Raw genomic sequence first — 22979 nt, 5'->3', positions numbered from 1 at the left:
TCTGGGGGAGCAGCGGGGCGGCAAATGCAAGGGCAGGCGATGGGATCAGGGAGCAAGAGGCCAGGGCAGCTGGAAGAAGCAGGGGGAGCAAGGGAGCAAGGGAGGAAGCCCTCAGAGGCAGGTCTGGGGCCCAACCAGGAGCCACATCCTACGGGGCTTTGTCATTAAAAAGAAGCTGTGGTCTCTGTATACAGTGGGATATTCCTCAGCCATTGGAAATGACAAATACCCACCATTTGCTTTGAGGTGGAGGGACCTGGAGGGGATGATACTGAGTGAAGTAAGTCAGTTGGAGAAGGACAAACATTATATGTTCTCATTCATTTGGGGAATATAAAAAATAGTGACAGGGAATAAAGGGGAAAGGAGAGAAAATGAGTGGGAAATATCAGAAAGGGAGACAGAACATGAAGACTCCTGACTCTGGGAAAGGAACTAGGGGTGGTGGAAGGGGAGGAGAGCGGGGGGTGGGGGTGACTGGGTGACAGGCACTGAGGGGGGCCCTTGACGGGATGAGCACTGGGGGTTATTCTGTATGTTGGCAAATTGAACACCAATAAAAAATAAATTTAAATTTAAAAAAAAGGACTTGGAATTCTATTAAGGTGGGAGCCACTGAAAAACATCCCCCTAAAAGAATCCAGTGGTTTACAAAAAATATTACCCCGTCCCTTCATCACCTCATGACATTATTTCCAGCTGCACGTCATAAGGAGGCACACTTTGCTGCAATAGAGCTGCATTTCTGAAATCTATAAACACTTAAAAATAAAAATAATTTTTATTATTAAAAAAAATAATAATAATAATAATTTTTATTTTATTTTTTATTTTTTCAACACTTAATATTTAATAGAGTTCATTGATCCCACATTTTCTAATTATTTACTTTAAAAGATAATGCCTGAGAGCCCTGGGTGTTTGAAACGGCTTTGTCCCCAGATAAGGAGAGAGAAATCAAATAAAATAATCTCTGGGCGGGGTGGCTCCGGTCGGTTTAGCGTCGGACTCGATGGCGGCTCGGGTCTTGCTCTCAGGGTGGGGAGTTCCAGCCCTGCACTGGGCTCCCTGCTGGGCTTGGAGCCTAGTTTAAAAAAAAATTTACAATTTCTGGGAACCTCGGGTCCATTGCTTGCCTGAAGTCAAACCACCTTAAAGACCCGGGTCACAGTAAGTGAATTCATTGCCTAGAGGCCAACTTCACCTGGCGGATCCTCACCGGAGAGCGTGAGGTAGAGCGTAAGCTTCGGTGAAGTGGCTGCTCATAGAGACCAGGAGGTTATCTGTCACCGCGGCCCTCCCCGCATGCTCACCCCAAGTGAGACACCCCAGAGACTGTGCCACTAGAAGTCACCTTCACACACCTTGGAGGATCTATAGGAGGGAATCCAGATAAGCACATGGAAATTAGAGACGGAGAGAGAGGTCGGCGTAAGGGGCTGGGAGTGGCTGGAAGGGAAAGAGGGCAGACTGTTCTGCAAAAAGCGTATATAAGAGAGGAGAGGAAACACCCCACTTTCAAGCACAGGGATCAGCGCACGGGACCCTTGGACAGGACGAGAGAGGCAGATGGCCTGGTTCAGCCTCCACCTGCTGCACCTCCTGTGGGCGGCGGCGGGGACCAGCACCTGGGCCCGAAGCTCCTGCTGTGAGTACTGCGTTGCCTCCAGAGAGGTCACAGGAGCAGCTCCCGGGGGTCTGTTGCGGGGAAAGTGATGGGGAACAGCCATCCCTGTAGGGGTTCCAACGGCGTGAGTCGGGGTGAGCGTGTGCTTCATCCTTCCTGGCCAAACGGCAGGAGATTTTGGAGGCGGGTCTGCGTGTTTTCCCTTAAGAGGGATCGAAATACTGGTGCAGGGACGATGGCTGGTGGCACCGAGACGCTCAGAGCTGCCCCGACCACGGGCCGCTGCGAGGGGGGATGGTGGTATCCACCGAGGACAGGTCAGACCCCGTTTTCTGTGTTTTTCAGGTAAGACGGAGGGGGGTGCCTGGCTGGCTCAGTTGGAAGAACATGCAACTCTTGATCTCAGGATTACGAGTTCCAGCCCCATGTAGGGTGTAGAGATTAATTAAAAATGAAATCTTTAAAAAAGAAAAAAAGGTGTGGGAAGGCACCTGGGGGGCTCAGTCCACTGAGTGTCTGACTCTTGATTTTGGCTCAGGTCACGATCTCAGGGTCGTGGGATCAAGCCCCATGTCGGGCTCTGTGTTCAGCAGGGACTCTGCTTGTCCCTCTCCTGCTCGTGCATGCACATGCATGCTCTCTCTCATAAATAAATAAATAAATAAATAAATAAATAAATAAATAAATAAATAAATAAAATCCTAAAAAAGCAAAAAAAGAAATAACTTTATATGTTTTAAGATTAATTTATCTTCTAAGATATGGGGGCGGGGGGCGGGGGACAGAGGGAGAGAGAAAACCCCAAGTAGACTCCGAGCTGAGCACAGAGCTGGACTCAAGGCTCCATCCCAGGGCCCCGAGATCAAGACCTGAGCCGAAACCAAGAGTCAGAGGCTTCACGGGCGACAGCAACCAGGCGCCCCAAAAAGAAATAACTTAAAAAAAAAAAGAGTGAGAAAAAAATGCAAAGAAATCAGTGATTTCTAGGAATGTGCTAGGAGGAATATGCAATGTCCGTGAGCCGCAGGGCTTGAACTTACTAAGTGAGAAATCATCCGTTGAAGATGAGGGTCATTTGCGAAGATGTGGAGTCTAACTGGCCTCAAAAGACCATCCCCACGTTTCCTGCACGTGTCCCTGATAGTCTCCCCGGCAGAGGGTGCCCCTGGGAACACCGTCCTCCGGCAGAGAGAAGCCCGAGAAGCGCGCTTCTGCGATGAGGGAGAGGACCCCGGTTTAGCTCGCGGCTTTTCTCTTCCCAGCCGTTCCCCAGGCGGCGCAGCACCTGGTGGATGGCTTGCAGGTGCTCCTGGAGGACTCCGTGAGCAGCGCGGCGCCCCCGAACCCCAGCGTCCTGATCGCCATGAACCTGGCCGGGGCCCTCAGCGCGGAGGCCCGCGAGCTGCTGGCCGACAGGCTCGGGGCCAGCGACTCGGCGGGTGAGAAGCCAGGGCCCCCCAGTGCGCCCCCCCAGGCCCCCGCGAGCGGAGCCGAAGCACCCAAACCCCCTCCCTGTGCACCTGAAGGGAAGCGCGGGAGCCAGAGCACCTGCAGAGCCGGGCCGCGCAGGAGGCCGTGGGCCAGGTGCCCGGTGAACAGGTGCGCGGCCCCCTCGCTTCCTCCCCTAACCGGGTGACTCTAACAAGGACACAGCCGTAATAATAACAAAGATAATAATAATAAAACCTCTATTCTGCGTGCCTCCCAGGATCCAGTTAGGTAGTAAAGTGAAAATTACTTTCAGGAATGAACCTGCACAGGCATCCCTGCCGCTCTTCCAAGTAGACACCAGGGATCCCCGGAGAAGCTGTCGGGTCACACGGTGCTCAGCAGCGGTCGAGCGTTTTCCCATACTCCTTTCCTTAAGAAAAACAAAATAATGATAATAAAAAAACCATCTAGGGGCATCTGGCCGGCTCAGTGGGGCACCATGGGGTTCTTGATCTCCGGATTGTGAGTTCAAGTCCCATGTTGGGTGGAGCAATGACTTACAAATATTTTTTTTAAAAAATTATCTAATCACATTATTAAAAAAATCAGAATGATCTGGACAAGAAGCAGAGAGCTCTGCCCTGGCGCCCGGCGCAGCGTCCTCGTGACCATTTCATCTCCCCTCCGCAGGGCTGAGCGTCGGCCAGCTGGCCCTCACCATCATGGCCCTCAACTCCTCCTGCCGAGACCCTGGGAATAAAGTGTCGGTTCTATATGGACAGATGGAAGCCTGGCCACCCTCGAGTAAGACCTCATCGGAAGAGAGGGGAGACTGAGGCAGAGGCCTTCCTGAGCATGTTAAGCCTAGAAAGAAACAGCAGGGCGACCGGAGAGTCACCTGCACGCGGGACCCTCAGATAATCCCACGTGGGGTTACTCACTTTGATTCCAAATGAACCAGAGAAAACCACACCCCAGGGACATAGACTTATCGCCCCCACCCGAGGACCCCCACCACGGCCTCCCCCGGCACCGCCGGGGGACATTCTTATTCTGGGGAACTTGACATTACTTTTGCCAACGTGGAGCCTTTCTTTTTTTTTTTTTTTTTTTTTTTGATGGGTTTTTCTAGAAATTTCTATTTAAAGGTTTGACCTTTACCTTTCTCATGAAGGTCCTCATGATGGTGAATGTTCACCTTACAGAGACCCTCTGTCCCCTTCCCAGGCCCCAGTGCTCCGGCTTGGACCTTCTACGGGCCCAGCCTGGCGGTGCTCGCCCTGTGCCAGGAGCACCCGGGGAGGGCCCTGCCCGTGGCAGCCCGCCTGGCCAAGATCCTGGCAGCCGGCCTCTCCCCCTTCAACACGGGTGAGTTGGCGGCCACCTGCAGGCGTGCCCTGAGCTGGGAACCCAAGGGCCGGAGGGGGCTGCGGGGGGAGCGGGGAGGCTCCCGTGGAGGGGGAGCCAAGGGCCTGGAAACATCTGCGGGTGGGAGGCCTTCGGCAAATACTGTCGGAGACGTGATTAGGGAATAAGTGAAAGGGACACAGAGGAACCGATGGAATGACAGGTCTGACGACGACGGAGCCTCCACTGGGGGCGCTGAGGCTCCCAAGTCAGCAGTTACTCCCGGGCAAATTCGTAAAGAATTGAATCCATGTCTAGGCTCAGCCCCTCCCTGAGTGCTCTCTCTTCTCTCTTTATTTTTATTTATTTTTAAAGATTTTATTTATTTATTCATGAGAGACACAGGGAGAGAGAGAGGCAGAGACACAGGCCGAGGCAGAAGCAGGCTCCATGCAGGGAGCCCTACGTGGGACTCGATCCCGGGTCCCCAGGATCAGCCCTGGGCTGAAGGCGGCGCTAAACCTCTGAGCCACCTGGGCTGCCCTCTCTTCTCTTTTTAAAGATTTGTTTATTTATTCAAGAGAGACAGAGAGACAGAGGCAGAGACACAGAGACAGAGAGACAGGCAGAGAGACAGAGGCAGAGAGAGGCAGAGAGACAGAGACAGAGACACAGAGGCAGAGAGACAGAGGCAGAGACACAGAGACAGAGGCAGAGAGACAGACAGAGACACAGAGGCAGAGACACAGAGGCAGAGAGACAGAGGCAGAGACACAGAGTTAGAGAGGCAGAGACACAGAGGCAGAGACACAGAGACAGAGGCAGAGAGACAGAGACACAGAGAAAGAGACAGAGACACAGAGACAGAGACACAGAGGCAGAGAGACAGAGGCAGAGACACAGAGACACAGAGACAGAGAGACAGGCAGAGAGATAGAGGCAGAGAGAGGCAGAGAGACAGAAGCAGAGACACAGAGGCAGAGAGACAGAGACACAGAGGCAGAGAGACAGACAGAGACACAGAGGCAGAGACACAGAGGCAGAGAGACAGAGACAGAGACACAGAGGCAGAGAGACAGAGGCAGAGACACAGAGATAGAGAGGCAGAGACACAGAGGCAGAGACACAGAGACAGAGGCAGAGACACAGAGGCAGAGACACAGAGACAGAGGCAGAGACACAGAGGCAGAGAGACAGAGGCAGAGAGAGCACGCGTGCGCAGGGAGAGGGAATCTCGGCTGACTTCACGCTGGGTGTGCAGCCCACTCAGGGCTCCGTCTCAGCCCCGAGGTCATGACCCGGGTCGAAGCCAAGAGTCAGCCGCCCAACCGCCTGAGCCACCCGGCGCCCCGAACCTTCCCCTTTATCACTACTACCGCTCTTATTCTCTATTCTTCTCGGTTTCTCCTTAGAAAGCCCGACAGTCTCTCTAGTAAACAGACCCTCCGGGCCCCAACGGCGCGATGCTCCCCCTCCAAGGAGATGCCAGACCATGGTGTTTCCTCATCCTACGGTGCTGGGCTGCTGTGAGCGGAGCCCCTCCGGGGCCCACGGCGCGCTCTGCGCACCCGGTGCAGACAAGGCTGCCTGCTCTGAAGGACGCCCTCTCGGAGGACGCTATCCCGGGCCCCCCTCCTGGCCGCCTTTTCCCCTCTCTCGCTCTCTGTATCTCGGGTCATCCCCCCGCTACCACGCAGCCTCAGCAACCGCTGTCATCTCAGGAAACTGTCCTTCCAGGCTTTCTCAGACCAGGAGGCAAGGACTCCTGCAGGCTCCCTCGGGGTCAGGAGCTCACGGGCCTTGGTTTCCGTCGGGGACCTCACGCATTCCTAGGCTGTCAGTTCAGGAGACCTGGCTCCTTGGCCGGCGACGGTCGCAACACCACTGTCATCCTTGATGGGGTTGCACAAACTTCGGGAGGAGGTTACCGTAAGGAGGGGAAGCTCAGCGAAAGGAGCCATCTGGCAAGTCTTCCATTTCTTCTGTCTTGTCCAGAGCTTGCTCGTTCAGTCCACATACACTTTCCTGTGCAAATAATGAAAACGGCCCCGTGCTGGGTGCTGGGGGAGGGGGGTGCAAAGTTCCCCCCACCCAGGAGCTCACGGAGCACAGTAACAACAAAACAGAGCAGCAAGTGCTGAGATTGCAAAACAGGTCCAAGCAACACCTGCTAAAGTTGAGAAACGAGGGGCTCCTGGGTGGCTCAGTCCGTTAAGCGTCCGACTCTTGATCTCAGCTTGGGTCTTGGTCTCGGGGTCATGAGTTCAAGCCCAGCATGGAGCCGAGTTAAAAAAATTAAAAAGTTGAAAAAAAGAGACTGCACCGTGGCGCTGGGCAGACCAGCGAAGGCGTCACCACTGAGAGGTAGTGACGGCTGGGCTTTCAAGAACCGGCGACACTTTGAAAAGACAAACACTGGGACGAAAGCAATGAGATCGAATACAGTGCCGGTCGACATTAATTAAAAGGATGGGCCGTGGAGCCATCTAGACCTGGGTTCAGGCCCTGGCACGGCTACTTACCAGCTGGCTGGCCGTGGGCCATCACTTGGCTTCCCTGAGCCTCCATTTCCTCATCCCTTCAGCGGAGGTAATAGTAGGTCCCACTTAAGGTTCTCCTGAAGAGTAAAGGAGGTAGCGTAGCCGGAAGGCTGTGAGCACACGGTAAATGTTAGTGGTTCATGTCGTGCGGTTGCCCCTGTCTTACCCACCCACCCCGCCCCTGCTTCACAGACACAGGAGCCATGGTGACTTTGGCTCTGACTTGTATGTACAACAAGATCCCGGAAGGTTCAGAGGAAGGTTACAGAACTCTGTTCAGTCAGGTACTAAAGGATGTCGTGGAGAACATCAGCATGAGGATCAAAGACAACGGCATCATCGGAGACGTCTACAGCACCGGCCTCGCCATGCAGGTAAACACGTCGCCCCTGCTCTTGGTTGGGTCCCCACCCGCGCCGTGAGACTGGATCGTAGGGTCAGGAGCCCACGCTTCTCCTAATGTCTCCAGGAAAGACCAGCTAGTGTGACTTGAGATAGATTCCTTGTATTTGTCTCGGTTTCTCGACTGGTAAAAAGCAGGTGTTCATTCCTCCCTACTCCTAGGTAAAGTATGAAAATAAAACTACATGAATTCTTTTCTCTTTCTCGGAAAAAAATAAGTAAATCCTAGAAACATATTGTTTTTTATTTTTGGTCATGATAATGATCAAAATTTTTTTGATAATGATCAGTTTGTTCATAATAATTATAAATTGACGAAAATTTGATGTATAAAAAATAAGGATATTAAAATATATCTTTTACTAGAGATTTTTAAAAAGGGATATTAAAATTTTGATCATGATAATGATCGAAATTTTTTTGATAATGATCAGTTTGTCCATAATAATTATAAATTGATGAAAATTTGATGTATAAATAATAAGGAAATTAAAAGATATTAATCTGATGTATAAAAAATAAGGATACTAAAACTGATAATGATCAGTTTGTTCATAATAATTATAAATTGATGAAAATTTGATGTATCAAAAATAAGGATATTAAAAACTATCTTTTAATAAAGACATTAAAAAGGATATTAAAATTTTGATCATGATAATGATCGAAATTTTTTTGATAATGATCAGTTTGTTCATAATTATAAATTGATGAAAATTTGATGTATAAAAAATAAGGAAATTAAAAGATATTAATCTGATGTATAAAAAATAAGGATATTAAAACTGATAATGATCAGTTTGTTCATAATAATTATAAATTGATGAAAATTTGATGTATCAAAAATAAGGATATTAAAAATAAGGATATTAGAATTTGATGTATAAAAAAAGATATTATATTTATTCCTCAAAAAATGGAATTTTCTGGTTCCATCTTGCCAGCCCTTTATCTTGATCAAGAAAATGTGGGCTTGTATTCAGGCTGATTAGTGAAAATAACCTAAAGCTGACTTGTCAAGCTCATGTACAATCTCTATCTCATTTCAACCTCACGCAGTGCTCTAAATGGCAGAGCCAGGTGTGTCTGTACCCACATCCTATACTCAATGTGTTCCTTGTACAGATTCTCAGACTCGGATTCCGTAAGAGGCTGCTTGTTATATCTCCCAATCCCCACCCCATTGATTGGGGTTGATTAGGGCAGCACCTTTCAATAAAGATAGGCTAATGATAGTGGGGAGAGACGACCAACTAGAATCAGGAATTAAAGGGTCATCTGTGGCCAAATCCTCTAGTCCAAACTGAGAAGTTTATGCTCCAAAGTCTCAAAATGCCTAATGCAATTAATAGAAAAGCTACATCATGACCCTCTTAACTCAGAAAGCCCAGGAAACAGAGAACCATGGAATTATGATGCCAGCTCTAAATCCAGTATAACTCTGGGCAAGTGGTAGAAAGAAATCTTGTTGGGGGAAGGAGCAGACATTGGCCCTGATGCTCCACACGGTAGAAATTAGCAAAGGACAAAAACAGACTAGAAATCAATTTATGTTAAACATAAAAGTAAATTAAAAAAAAAAAAATTCCAAAGTAGGAAGCAGCTAATGGGAACAAAGCTGCCTCTGTGTCACGTCATGGTGAATGGAGTCTTGCCGTGGGGCAATGGACTGTCACCGTCGCTGATTCACCCAAGAGCAACCCCGGGGCCCAGGTCTAGGGAGCCCTGTGGAGTATCAGAGGCAGTCAGGAAGGGATAGGAGATGGGCTTTATCTCTGACTCGCTTAAACCTGCTTCCCCTTAGTGCCAGACAGAGAAATGTTTGCTTTTGTTTGGTTTGTGAAATCCGTTTGGGATTTTATCAGCCACCGGGTACATTCTGATAAGCTGTACCTAAGAAATAAAGCTTTACTTATGCAAAGGCAAGATCTCATCCTTATGCAGATATCACAGGTCACGTGGCTCACTAATCAGTTAGGACACGTAACCTCTCCCCACCGGAGTCACGGCACACGGCTAGAGTAGACCCACGCAGCCTGACGTCTGAAATCACCAGATACCTAACGTGTAACTTGTTTCTAATTTTTTTTAAATTTTTATAAATTTTTTATTGGTGTTCAATTTGCCAACATATATAACAATACCCAGTGCTCATCCCCTCAACTTGTTTCTAATTTAAAACATCCTGCTGTCGAGAAGTAAAGGGCTCTGGAGACGTCACCACTTGAGTTTGAATCCCAGATCTGCCACCCTGTGGGCAAATATTGAATTTCTCTGAATTTCACTTTCCCCCATAAAAGCATGGTTGCAAAGTTTTTTTTGTTTTTATTTTTGTTTTGTTTCTGTTTTTGTTTTTATCACAAGCACAAATGTGATGCTCAGTAGCTCTCATGGTCTCTCCCAGCTGAAGAGTGGTGATATGAAGCTTGCTCTTCAGCCTTCATTCACTCATCCTCCTCCAAGAGGTCAGTGCCCTTCAAGTGCTCTGGCCGCGCACTCATGAGGCACTTCCCCTGTCCCAGAATTTCTTCTCTTCCTTCCGTCAATATTCCAGAGCTTTCGATGTTCCTAGGAAAGGAATCTGATAAACAGCTTCATGCAAAGTTATTAGTGCAATGTGTTATTCTTCTCTAGAGTGTTGGCCTTGGTGATGCTTCATTACCAAGGGGATACATCTTGTTGGGGATCCAAGAGGTGACTATGGCAAGTGAACAAGATCTGGCTCCGGAGGAGTACCTACCTGAAGTCCCTTAAATCAAACTGCCCTATAAAGCGACCTCTGGCAAGGGCCAGGGTCCACGGTTGCCAAAGCCAACAGTCATAGGCTTGCTTGTCAAGACTGCCTGGTTGTTGGTCACCTGCCTCTGGCTCACGGAGCCATTTCTGACTCTACTCTCACTTCTCTCCTTTCCTATTCCAAGCTTCAGGCGAGTCAGTCACCAGCCACCTCAAACCATTGACATACACTGAGGGTCGTGGTCAGCACAACCCCAAAGGGAGGGAGGTGGTGACGAGATTGCATGTACCACACGTTACAAGATGCTCTTGCTTATCGTCCCACATCTGGACCTCAGATGAACCCCCAAAGGCAAGCGGGAATGCTGAATTCTATCTTACCCTTGCGACACAAAACTCAGCAAAGTAGAACGAATTACTTGGTGCATTAATCAAGAATCATTTTGCAAATCACAGAAACCCAGATAATCTTTGCTTGAGATTAAAAAAAAAATGGGGACTTACTATTTCACATCAACTAGAGGGTCCAGGGCTAGATTAAGTTTCAGGATGAACCTGATAAAGGACTCGAATTATGTGTTTCAAGCACTACTCTTTTTTCGTTGCCCAGCCCTGGTTTTCCTCACTGTCTCCTACCGCAGGGCTCCTTCAGAGTGACTGAGGAAGATGGCCATTATGGCCCAGTGCTTACTTACATGGTCCCCAGCAGGAGAGAAAGAAATCCTTCCCTCCCTGAATGGCCGTATATCAGGGAAGGGCGCTGGCTAGTCGTGTGCCCACCAAAAGGATGGCACTCTATGATTAGCCCAGCCCCGGCCATGAGTCCACCCTGTGGCCAGACTGACGCTCCTGACGTGATCACAAAGTATGGAAGGAGTCCACCCAAGGGTGTACCGGACAACCCGAAGCAGGAGAGCTCTCCTAGGCTCAGATGGCCAGGCCGTCCCAGACCCACACAGGCCCCGGAGCGTGTGAGCCGTGCTGGCTCTTACCTTCGCTCTACCTGCACGTGCCATAAATACAGCAGCCCTGATAGCGATCCAACAGGTATCTGTGCGGCAATCAGACTTGGGGAACACCATCGCGGATAGTTGTGTGACTGCTGTGTGACAGGCCCTGAGCTAGGAGGAGGGGATGCAGCAGTGAGCACGACAGACATCCCAAACCCTGGGCAGCTCAGGTTTGGACCCTGGGTGGTCCCCGAGACCGGTGATCAAGTACGTCTCTTGGAAAGCTTCTAAAGGCCAACTCTTAGCGGTGCCTAATCTCTCTGTCTCTCCGGTCCCAGGCTCTCTCTGTGACACCTGAGCCACCTAACAAGGAGTGGGACTGCAAGAAGACCATGGACACGATACTTAAGGAGATTGAGCAGGGGAAGTTCCACAATCCCATGTCCATTGCCCAAATCCTTCCTTCCCTGAAAGGCAAGACATACCTGGATGTGCCCTATGTGTCCTGCAGCCCTGGTAAGGACTCTTCATCTCTGCCTTTCCTTACGTCCTAAGTGGCAACTTATGCCAGTGATAATATATGCATCGACTTTAAGTGGTATGTGGGCTCGTTACGTAGGCAGAGCCACAGCCGATATCCAATCCCCGGGCGGCGCGTGCTCACACACCCACCCTCAGAATTCAGCCGCACTCAGCACGTCACTCAGTACGTATTAAGTGAGCACCTACGATAGGTAGAGCATCATGTGAGGTGCTGGTGAAGAGGGAGTGTCCGTGGTCCTAACAATCAGATGATACATAACTTTATTCATTTACCTGGCCGATGCACCAAACATTATTCTGTGCTTATATCTGCTCTTTACAAGGTCGAGAGACAAATAGGTAGCAAACAAAACAAAACAAAACAAAACCAACAACATTTGGAAGAATGGAATAAGTATTAAATATAAATGGAAGCCACACAAAGCAAAGAAAGCCGGGTCTGAGAGACCAGAGAAGAACAGGGCTGGCATTTAAGCCTAGACTTGGCGATCTGGATATAAAGCCTCGGTGCTCCTGGCACACCGAAGGAATGGGGTGGAAACCTGGCACAGTAGCTTTTTATTTTAAATATCTCTATTTTATCCAATTAAAAGTAGAATACAGGGACACGTAACTTTGCAGAAACGCGTACAAAGAAAGTGGGAGTCCTGCATATGCATATCCTTGCTCCAGAGGTCACGAGTCTTTGGTAAAGACACCTCACACCCTTCTTCCTAGTATAAAGTACGGTTCACCTTAGGGTCCGTGGTCTTCTCAAGGCGAGCAGAGGGCTGGGCTCCTCGTCTATCTCAGCCCACGATCTACAGAGGCCGCGATCAAGCACCCCGATCCCAACCACATCAGACACGGCCACGTCCACCTGCCTCCTCGGGCTGCCGCCCGGTGATTTCCCAACCTTGACGAGGTGGCCCTGGAGTCTCTCCTAGGATCCTACACCATAGAGGCCCCCAGTGTTCTGCTAAATGGTCTAAAATCTACTACCTTTTGCTTCCAGGTTCACAGTGTTGCTGAAAAAGCCCCCAACTCAACAGAACTCAATCATGCAAAATACACAACGTGTGGTTAACAGTCCTCCCTTCTGGTTATAAATTCTTTTGACGAAAACTAATGTTCACTATAAGACTAGCTGTCGGCTCTTCAGCTACGAACGGTTCTGTAGAACGGAAGTGGGAGCTTCAGAGACCACACCAGTGCCTCAGAACAACCCAGAAAGGACACAAAATCATTGCCATTTCTTGAATTTTTTAAAAAAAATTTTTTAGGATGAGTTGCCAATAACAGAGGTTTTGCACCCATAATTCAAGCTCCATGATCTTTAATCTGGCCTCTCGGCTGTCCACAGGTCATCAAGTGCAACCCACTCTCCCCAGTCAACCCAGCCCCATTCCCACCTCGGCATCCAACATCACCGTCGCGTACACCATAAATAACCAGCTGAAGGGGGTGGAGCTGGTCTTCAATGAAACCATCGATGTTAGCGTGAAGGATGGATCCGTGCTCCTCGTTGTCCTAGAGGAAGCACAACGCAGAAATCCCATGTTCAAGTGAGTGCTGCAAGCCGCGTTCACCATTCCCCCGGGACCCCACGTGAATTCTCATCCTCTTCCCCCTTCCTTCATTTTCTTACTTCTTTTCCCCACTTCTGGTGACTTAGATCTTCATGTCATGGTCCCTTGAGAGGCCTGCAGTCTAGTAACTGGCAAGGCCGTCAGGAAAAATACAATCACACAAGTCAACCTAGGATGGAGTCTTACAAACAGGGATTCCAAGGGGGGGCCACTGTGGATTAGGGCAGTCCAGGAAGGCTCGCAGCCCTGGAAAGCTCTCGAAGAAGAAGTCCCGCGGGACGATAGTGGAAGATGACGCTCTAGGAAGAGGGATTGGCTGGAATGAAGCATTCAGGACAGGAATAAGCAAGGACTCCGGGGCCCGTGAGTGGCCCGTGTGACGAGGGAAGAGACTACGGACTGCATCAAGCGGGGCACGTCTGGAAGGACAGGCTGGGTGCTATCGGAAAAGCCTGAAAAACCAGGCCAAGGAATCTGCCCTCCTCACTATAGAAACGTGTTACAAGTTTTTAAGCAAGAAAAGTCGTGTTGTAAAACGCTCATTGGTTCAAGGGTGGGAGACAAGGAGGAGAGCTGGGGCTTCCCTGTGGTGACAAATCTGTGGGGTGATGGAGACTCCATCTGTGGTAAATGGACTCACGCCCAGGAAGACGCCACAGGCTCTAGGAGCACTGGATTCGGGGCCCACTTTACAGATAGCACCACATAGGCCCCCGAGGCTAAGGGACGTTCCTAAGACCACAAGGCTTGAAACTGGTAAGAGCTGAGATCTGAACCCAGACTTGACCGCGAAGCTCATGTTCCTTCCACTGCCCTGTCGGAAAAGGGTAGAAAACAGAAATAACTCCCAGGAGATAAAAATCAACCCTTCGGATGTGTTTCTAGTTTGCAAAAAAGGAGGAAGCAGTAGAGAAATATGGAGACGACGGAGGTCACAGGAGGAGCGGAAGGCAGCTGCCAGGTCCTGGAAGGAGGAGGAGGGCCTTCGCCTTGCAAAGGAAAGACGGCAGGAGCCAAACCTGCAGGGAGATGCCAGGAGAGAGACCGGCCCAGCCCAAGGACGGGGCTACTGGGGGCGCGTGGAATCCATCCCACAGGCCTAGGTTCAGGACGTCGTGTCCACCGTCCACGGCCCCTATAACGCAGGTCAGGGTAAGAGCTGCATTGCAAGAATCCTTTTTTTTTTTTTTTGAATTTCAAGAATCCTTTTTTTTTTTTTGCATTTCAAGAATCCTTTTTTTTTTGCATTTCAAGAATACTTTTTTTTTGCATTTCAAGAATCCTTTTTTTTTTGCATTTCAAGAATCCTTTTTTTTCATTTCAATAATACTTTTTTTTGCATTTCAAGAATCCTTTTTTTTGCATTTCAAGAATACTTAGTTTTCAAATACCCTCTGGCCATTACCTTACTTCTCTGAGCTGAGCTCTAATTGTGCCTCGTTTTTCTTTTCCTGACTGTGAATGTCATAAATTCATACAGCAGACGCTGGAGGGGTGATGCATAAAGAACAAAACAAAGCACCTCTGAAACTCATAATACGCTACATGTTAATTAATTGAATTTAAATGAGTTTTTTTTTTTAAAAAAGAACAAAACAAAGCATCTACAGCACATCCACAATGTAATCACTGCTGACATCTCTTTATAGTTTCGTAGGTGTCTTTTCTGTGCATATTATAGACGTGATCCCTCACACGGACGGGATGGTTGCTTCGCGTAAAATTTGTGTCCCACATTTTCACGTAACAATTATTGCACATGTATTTTTAATGTCACTTAAAATTAATGAAAAGTACAATTTTGTAACTTGCAAAAAAAAAACTTCAATCTCGGATATTCATTCCGTCGTCACTCATGTAAGTATTCACTCATTGTTGGGCATTTATGTTTTAAAAAATTTGCATATTGATAGGTTTTTTTTAAACTCCATTTTAATTTCATTTAATTTCAAGTGAAGTAATTTGATATTCATTAATCATTTGCAATTTCTCCTTTGAGCATGGTGTTATTCGTTCTCTAAAACATTTAGAATATCGCTGTCCCTTCACCTTAACCCCTATTGCCTGACCTAATTGAGATTAATCACACATAATTTTATTCTTGCAGATTTGTAACCACGATGACATCCTGGGGCCTTGTCGTGTCCTCTATCAACAATATTGCTGAAAGTGTCCATGACAGGACATACTGGCAATTCCTGAGTGGCAAAACACCTTTGAATGAAGGTGAGTAAAGGAAAGGGATCTGGGACTTTCTTCCAAAGTCTGAAGGCTACTTTCCTTCATTTCCATATTTAATTCATTCATTCATTTAATCAGCAAATAATTGTGCGGTTGTAGGTATATATATATGATACGTGTGTATACAGTGACAACACGTGTGTACGCTCGCATATATATCATCATGATATATACAGAGATTCGGTTGAACGATAGATCTTGGGCAGATAGATAGATAAGAGATAGGACAGGTGGCTGGCTCTCTAAAATAACTTTTTCAAAAATCAGGAATCCTAAAAAAAAAAAAATCAGGAATCCTGACTCCACTCTGAGCCGATGGGGACACATGCAGCGACCAAGAAGCGTGGATTGACCTACTTAGAGCAATAAGAGCTGAAAAAGGAAAAAGCAGATAATGTCAGAGACAAAAAATAAAAAGGTAGAAAAAGCAGTATGTGATCCAAGAAGATGGGCCCGTTGGGATCCAACCAAAGCGCAGGGCCGTCGTGCCAGTGGCCCCGAGCGCCAGGGGCGGGAGCAGGGCTCCTGTGGGGTGGTGCGGTCCTACTTCACACGTCAGCTCCGTAGGTGTTGGTGACTCTGTCTTTACGGGGAAAGAAACCAAGTCTTGGAGTGTCAGGGGGGCTCGTGCAAGCGCTGCATCTAGCGTGGGACGGAGCGAGCCGCGATCGCACGCCGTCGGCCCAACTGCAGCACGCGTGGGCTTCGCTCGGCCTTCACTCTTCTTCCTGCTCTGCCGTGGCTGTAAAATCTCCCAAGAGGAGGAAGTCGATGCATGTCCGGGTGCGGAAAGGGGCAGGGATAGAATTCAGACCTCGGCAAGACCTGAACATACTTTGACATTTTGCACAAACACGAAAATCTCCGGGTTAAAGAGGCCTGCATGTGGCTTTGTCCAAGGATGGTGTCACCTAGCCTAGGGCGTAGCTGTCCCCGTGCAGGGAGACGTAAAGCCAGGGGAGGTGGCAGCAGAACTGAGGCTGTGGCTCCGCAGAGGCGCGTCGTTACCCGAGACGACCACGGAGACGTGTCTTCTCATCCGTCGGGCATTTCGGAGCCCATTTCGGACACCGGGCCGGGCGGGGCTCGTGGAGCGGCAGCGCGGCCTAAAATAAGTCTTGAGGGACAGAGGCTTGGTTAGAAGCCTCGGCTCTCGCTTGCTGGCTGCTTCCGGCGAGGGCTGAGTCTTCTCGGAACCGGTTTCTAGAACTGTAAACGGAGACAGGAGTGGCCATTCCTTGGGTTGGTAAGAAAAATTTAGAAATAACATGTTTAAAATGAGTAAGTGCAGTGTCTTCAAAACCTGCTGAATGTTAGTAGGTTCTCAGGAGCTGCCTTGGGACCCGAGATCGGGATTGTTCTCCCGTCGGCCAACTGTCGCTCTTCTCCAGGAGAGGATGGTCAACAGAAAGGCCTCGGAGATCCCAGGAGATCGGGCCTGGGGTCATGCCTTCCAATGCCTGGCGACCCGAGAGCGAGTGGCCGGGGCTGCCACCAGCTGGCTTTCCTGCCCTGGAACACGAGGTTCTCCACCCACTGCCCTTCCTCGATTCAGGCAATGCTTTTGCGCCCGAGCTCCAACCTCAGCGTCCTAAGGTTGGCTCAGGTCAGTGGCCGGGGCGCACACTCACCTGCGGCCAGGTGCGTGCTGGGCATCCGCCAGTCATCACCCCTAAGCCTGAAAGGTTTCTTCCAAGGAGATGGTCCTGGGGAACTTCGGGGGAGACGCCTCGCCGCCCAAGGGCTCGTGCAAGGCCGCGCTCCCCGTGGCAGCTCCCAGGCTGCAAACCCGGCCCAGCCGCGGACTTGACGCCTCCAGCAAGGGGCTAAGCCCGGGCCTGGGAGCCACCCTGCTCACCCCTGCTCCTCTCTGCTTGTTTCCAGGAGTTGCCGACTACACCCCCCGCGACCATGAGCACATCACGGCCAACTTCACGCAGTACTGAGGCCGAGGTGGGTCCCGTGCTCTCAGACGTCCCCAAAGGATGGTGGAGCCTTGGTTCACTTTATGCCAAATCTATGCCAAAAAGTGGGTTATCTACGATGCGACCATATTCCTAATAAAAACATGGAAATCACTGTGTAGAATAAACGATTCAAACTGCCTGCCCTGGAGCCTCTATATCCGTAACCCGTGAAAAAGTCCGGCTTCTCAAGGCAATGACTGCCGGTCATCACTGAAGCCTGGAGAGGGCCCAGCTGGTATTTTTGGGGTTCATTCTGATCTTCTTGATTAATTAACAAACACATTCCTTTACTTCTACAAATGAAAGATTTTAAAGACTCCAATTTTCTTTCCTGAACAAAGTACTGCTTCTCAGATCGGTAAAATGGCCAACATTATTGCAAATGAGACTCCCAGATGGTTTAGAACTAGGTGAACGGTGTTATGACTCTCCCCTTCCATTTCTAATATTTATTCTGGGTAGAATTAAGTTTTTGAGATGCATATTTTATATAATTTATATATATATTTATAACTTGGTAATATAGAATTTAATATATACATTATATATTAAATATAAATACATATCTAAAATCCCACTCCACGTATATTTTTTTACATATTAAATGGAAATTTGTATCTATAACCATACTATGTATGTATATTTGAAAGAAAAGTTAAGCTTCCAAAGATAATCATTACTCTCATCTCTGCTGCTAGGAATCAACACTGGTACCAACATTTTAGCGAAGAATATGGAAATTGTATCAAAAGACCTAAAATATACTAACGTCAACCGCCAAATCCCAATTCTGTAAGTTAGACAAAGAGACAAAGGAGAGAATCATAATAGGGCACAGATATACAAGAATTAAAATGTGCGCCGAGGCGGTTGGAGAGCAAACCTTAGAGATGCAGCCTCAGTACCTTCCTAATACTGACCCCAAGGCAGACGGTCACCTGCCCCGTCACAGGTCTCCCCTCCCAGCCACTGGGGTAAGAGCCTGCCCTCTGGCAACAGGGGCTCCGGGGAGAAGGAGGCATGAACCACCAGCCCCAGCCCCCATCCCAAACATACCTACTAGGTACATCATCACCCCAGAAAAAGGCCAGCACTGGTACCGCGGTGGAAGGCACCTTCCAGAAGGGGAAGTGATTTCTCCTACATGCCATAGTATTCATAATATGGAAAACACGGAACAGTCTACTTGTCCAACCATAGGGCAATGGGCAGGTAAACAGTGGTGGATCCACGTGAGGGGACACTGAAAAGTCACTGAAGTTCTTAAATTCCACATATGAGTGAGATCATACTCTTTAAATTCCACGTAAGAGTAAAATCATCAAAGAGCTCATTCTGTTACGGCTGAGCAATGCTCCACTGCACGTCTCCACCACGTCGTCATCTTTATCCACTCGTCCATGGACGGACGCCCGGGCTGCTTCCATAATGTGGCCATTGTGAGTGATGCTGCCACACACGTAGGGGTGCACGTATCTCTTTGAATTAATGGTCTTTTTTTCTTTGGGTAAATAACCAATAAAGGAATCACTGGCTCATATGTGGAACAAAACAGGGCATCCCGGGGGCTCAGTGGTTTAGTGCCACCTTTGGCCCAGGGTGTGACCCCGGGGTCTCGGGATCGAGTCCCACGTCATGGTCCCTGCATGGAGCCTGCTTCTCCCTCTGCCTGTGTCTCTGCCTCTCTCTCTATGTCTCTCATCAATAAATATATAAAATCTTAAAAAAAAATGTCAGCAAGATCCGTGTTGAAGATAAACACCTGCTGACACGAAGTCACCCATGGTGCGCTGTGTGCCCTCCACGCCCGAGCATCAGGGTGGGTCACCGGGTGGTGGGGTTGCTGGTGACTGATTTCGTCTGCTTGCTTCTCTGTTGTCTACCTTTTCTCCATTTGAGACATAAGTGGGCAACCGGAAGATGGGGGGAAAATACTTTTAACAAAGCTGGTCTTTTTTATGTAACAATAAATTGGGCAACAAAAAAAGGAAGGGGTGTCGGTGTGAGAGAGAGAATACTGCCCCCCAATTTTTGCCATTAGTTATGTGGGTTCCTTTGCATGCGTCGGGGAGGGGGGGGCCGGCAGGCCAACAGGCCAACAAGGGACCTGTGACCTGTGGCAATTGCAGTGCAGGATGCAGCCTGGGTGCTCCTCCCCATGAGGCCGGAGCCCAGGCGCCTCCATTAGGGTTTCTGCGACCTCCGCGGCCTCAGCTCCCTGCAGGGAAGCGGTCAGGTGGCGTAGCTGTCTGCAGGGGGAGGAGGGAAGCCGGCTTCCCATCCCGCTGTGCTTGCCTTTATCTGGATACATGAATGACCTCTAGCAAGTTCAGGACCGGAGATCACTCCCTGAGACGTGGAACTAGGGGGGCCTCCTCCAGGCTCTTCCCGCCCCCGACCCCGACCCCGAGATCCCGTCATTCTTCAAAATGACAAAGAATCCTGCTGGGAAGCGCCAATGGCTCTGAGATTTCTAAGAACGACGACAAGAAGGAAGGAGGAGGAGGAGGGGAATAATTCTGGCCAAGAAAATAAAATCTGAAAGGGAGAGAGAATAGAGCAAAGCAGTTCCAGCTTTCATCCTGAGGACCAAACCCGCAAAACAGCCATGATGTTTTTACAGAAAGTACAGTGAATTTGACCAAACATAAAAATATGGAATAGAGTGACAATAATTAAAAGGGTGTAGCACTGGTTTCGGATCAAGGAGACCATAGGAATGGGATAAAATGTCAAAAAATATTATGGGGAAATTAGTATATTATAAAATCACATTCTTTTAAAAGATTTTGTTTATTGAGAGAGACAGAGAAAGTAACTGGCTGATTTACTGCATGAAAATTAGGGATGGTCCTACCTCAAAAAAATTAAAGGACATAATGAAAACAATAAAAAAAATCCATATATAAACGAAGTCAATGTACTTAATATTATAACGAGTATTTTGAATTGACAAACACACGGTACAATAGGAACACAAAGCACACAGGCAAGCAAATGACACACACAGGAAAACCGACAGAAATATAAGAGCAAAGAGAGGAGAAAAAGCTCAACAGCACTAAGTCATTGAAAACTTGCCAGCTGCCTTACTGTGGAGCGGGCCTCAGCGCACCCCGGCGGAAACCCACCCAAGAGCCGCCTCGCCTTGACCGCAGGGTTGGGAGTTCCAGCCCCACGTTGGGGGTAGAGCTTATTTAAAAAGAAAATCTTAAGGAAAAACAACAACAACAACAACAACAACTTGAATTTACCCTGCTCCTGCTTACCCAGACTCCAAAACCAACTTTGTCATTTTCTCATTTCTCTGATTTAAAAAGAAAAAAATAAAAATTCTAAAAAAAAATAAATAAATAAAAAATAAAAATTCTGATTTCAGTACCCGAAGCGCCCGATACTGTGTTAAGAGTCGCCACCGTGGATCCACCTGCAGGTGAAGGTGCTGGTCTCCGGGCTCCGGCCTGCTGGGGCCGCGGTGCCTCAGTGGAAGCCAAGGGCGAAGGGCGGCAGAGGGGCTGCACGGCCCCACTTGGTGCTTCCAGCAGCTCCTGGCTCTTCCCTGGCCTCCCCGGCCCCTGCCTCTGACCCCTGCCAGGGCTGACCCGCATGGCACCTGGTAGGGGCTGAAGTATGTCCTCCTCTGCCCCAACCAAAAATACGTCCTGGGGCCCCAAGTCTTCCCTCAGGCCCTGGACACCCCCATCTCTGCGGCTCCTCCAGCTCCTGGCTCCCGCTTCTCGGTGGGGCCCTGGTGAGCAGGATGTAAGAGGACCCTAAATCCACACCCTGCATGGGGTCCTCAGCCAGTTCCTACCGCCTCCTTTATGAATCCTGCCCGGGGGGCACCTGAGTGGCCCAGTCAGTTAAGCTCCGACTCTTGGTTTCGGCTCAGGGTCCTGAGATCGAGTCCACGCTCACCTCGCAGAGCCTGCTTGAGGCTCTTCCCCCCTGCTTCGCCCCCTGCTCGTGCTCTCTCTCTAAAATAAATAAAATCAAAAATCAATCAATCAATCATCAATCCATCCTGCCCAGAAGGCCCAACGGCTCACTCGGGAATGTGGGGGTCACCACAAAGCTGAGTCAGGTACAATCTTGTTTTAACAGCCTGTTATGCACATGACATTGGGTGTCCTTTGTCCGTGTTCACGCCGGCAGAGCTCTGAGAGAAAGGTGTGACGACTACGGGGTATTTGCCCCCAGGATGCACGTGTGGGATTGATGCGAAGGGGCACCTGCGCCCCGGTGTCCACAGCAGCCACACGGTGGGAGGCGCCTCGGTGCCCCCGACAGACGATGGATGAAGAGGAGGTGTCTATGGATACAGCGGGCATCACTCAGCCGCCAGGAAGGACGGCACCCGCCGCGGGCTTCCCCGAGGACGGCCCTGGAGGGCGTGATGCTGAGGGGAGGAAGCCCGTCAGACAAAGACCATTATCATACGGTCTCACTCACGTGTGCAATTTAAGAACAAAACAGAGGAGCACAGGCGAAGGGAGGGGAAAATAAAACAGGATGAAATCAGAGATGGAGACAAACCAGCTGAGGGTCGCTGCATGGGAGGGCCGCCGGGTCACTGGGTGATGGGCATGAAGGAGGCGGCCCTGGGTGTTCTATGCGACTGACGACTCCCTAAACTCTACCTCTGAAACCAAGAATACGCCATATGTTCATTAATCGAATTTAAGTAAAATAAATAAATAAATAAATTTCAAAAAATAAAAAAGGTGTGCAAGAGAGCTCAGCACGTATGTGCATCAACAGGCACTCTGATGTTGCTGGTGGGTCAATCCCTTTGGAAACGTCCTTTATCTCTACACCCCCCCCCCCCCATACATGTGAGCAGTCATCCTCCAAGGCTATGGCCCACTGACCCGGAGGGTCTCACGACGGAGGCTTTATTAGACGGTAGGAAGTGACACCTCAAGGTCCTGAAAACCTCAGACTTCCGCTACCCCCACCCCCTCCAAGAATATACTCAGTCACTCCTCACAACCTCAGCGCAGCTTTCTGCCCACGGGTCCTGTCTCTGAGCTTTAATAAAAACCACTTTTTTGCACCAGAAACGTCTCTGGAAATCTCTCCCGCCCATTCACTCCAGGACCCCAAAACACAGCAGTGCAGCTGCTCTCTCAGGAAGGCCCTACACCATATGGAAGCGAGGTGACGAAGAAGACGTACCACTAGCCCTTTGACGAGGTTCCATGGACTTCCTGAGATGAGGAGCTTCCACGGTGATTTATCACATCACGATATTGTGATTAGACTCTGATAAGCCCAAGCCCAACCTTTTTGTTAGAATGAGACCGTGCGCACGCCTGCGCATACACACAGACAACATGCGTGCGGGTGCCGTGTATGTCAACCACTGGCCCTGGAGTTAGGCTTCAGGCTTCCGTTATCTCTTGATTTTAGAATAAGGAAGATTAAACATGGAGATTGTGATTTTTTATACAGATGGGAAAATCACAAATCCCAGCGAATAGAGACCCGGATGATCCAAAAATAATGCCTTGTAGCTATACATTGTAGCATCTTAAAATTTCACAGCGCTCACCGAGGACTGGTAATCCCCTTGCTTAGGCTTTAGGATCACCCACAGGGCTTAGTTCACAAGAGGAATTCCTGGA

The 22979-nt window shown here is 49.2% G+C and overlaps 1 protein-coding gene and 1 long non-coding RNA gene across 3 annotated transcripts; one reads left to right on the top strand and one right to left on the bottom strand.

The window, feature by feature from the left end:
* Positions 1 to 803: 803 nt before the first annotated feature.
* Positions 804 to 22219, bottom strand: LOC119878490. Of its 2 annotated transcripts, XR_005386949.1 has the most exons (4): positions 20735 to 22219; positions 6334 to 7022; positions 3366 to 3488; positions 804 to 1374 (listed from the first exon to the last, which is right to left on the bottom strand). It is a non-coding gene; the product is annotated as an uncharacterized LOC119878490 (long non-coding RNA). The 2 variants fall into 2 exon arrangements; XR_005386950.1 differs by lacking the exons at positions 6334 to 7022; positions 20735 to 22219 and adding an exon at positions 4220 to 4834.
* LOC119878489 (cobalamin binding intrinsic factor) lies at positions 1026 to 17493 on the top strand. The gene is made up of 9 exons (XM_038589124.1): positions 1026 to 1648; positions 2890 to 3066; positions 3749 to 3862; positions 4286 to 4426; positions 7138 to 7319; positions 11372 to 11549; positions 12919 to 13120; positions 15252 to 15370; positions 17270 to 17493. The coding sequence occupies exons 1-9, from the start codon at positions 1570 to 1572 to the stop codon at positions 17329 to 17331; spliced, it is 1254 nt and encodes a 417-aa protein (XP_038445052.1). The 5' UTR covers positions 1026 to 1569; the 3' UTR covers positions 17332 to 17493.
* Positions 22220 to 22979: the final 760 nt, after the last annotated feature.

Source organism: Canis lupus, unplaced genomic scaffold (assembly GCF_011100685.1).
Source record: "Canis lupus familiaris isolate Mischka breed German Shepherd unplaced genomic scaffold, alternate assembly UU_Cfam_GSD_1.0 chrUn_S1662H1856, whole genome shotgun sequence".
NCBI lineage: Eukaryota > Metazoa > Chordata > Mammalia > Carnivora > Canidae > Canis > Canis lupus.
Note: the sequence above shows the minus strand (reverse complement) of the source record. Positions and strands in the feature narration are given on the sequence as shown.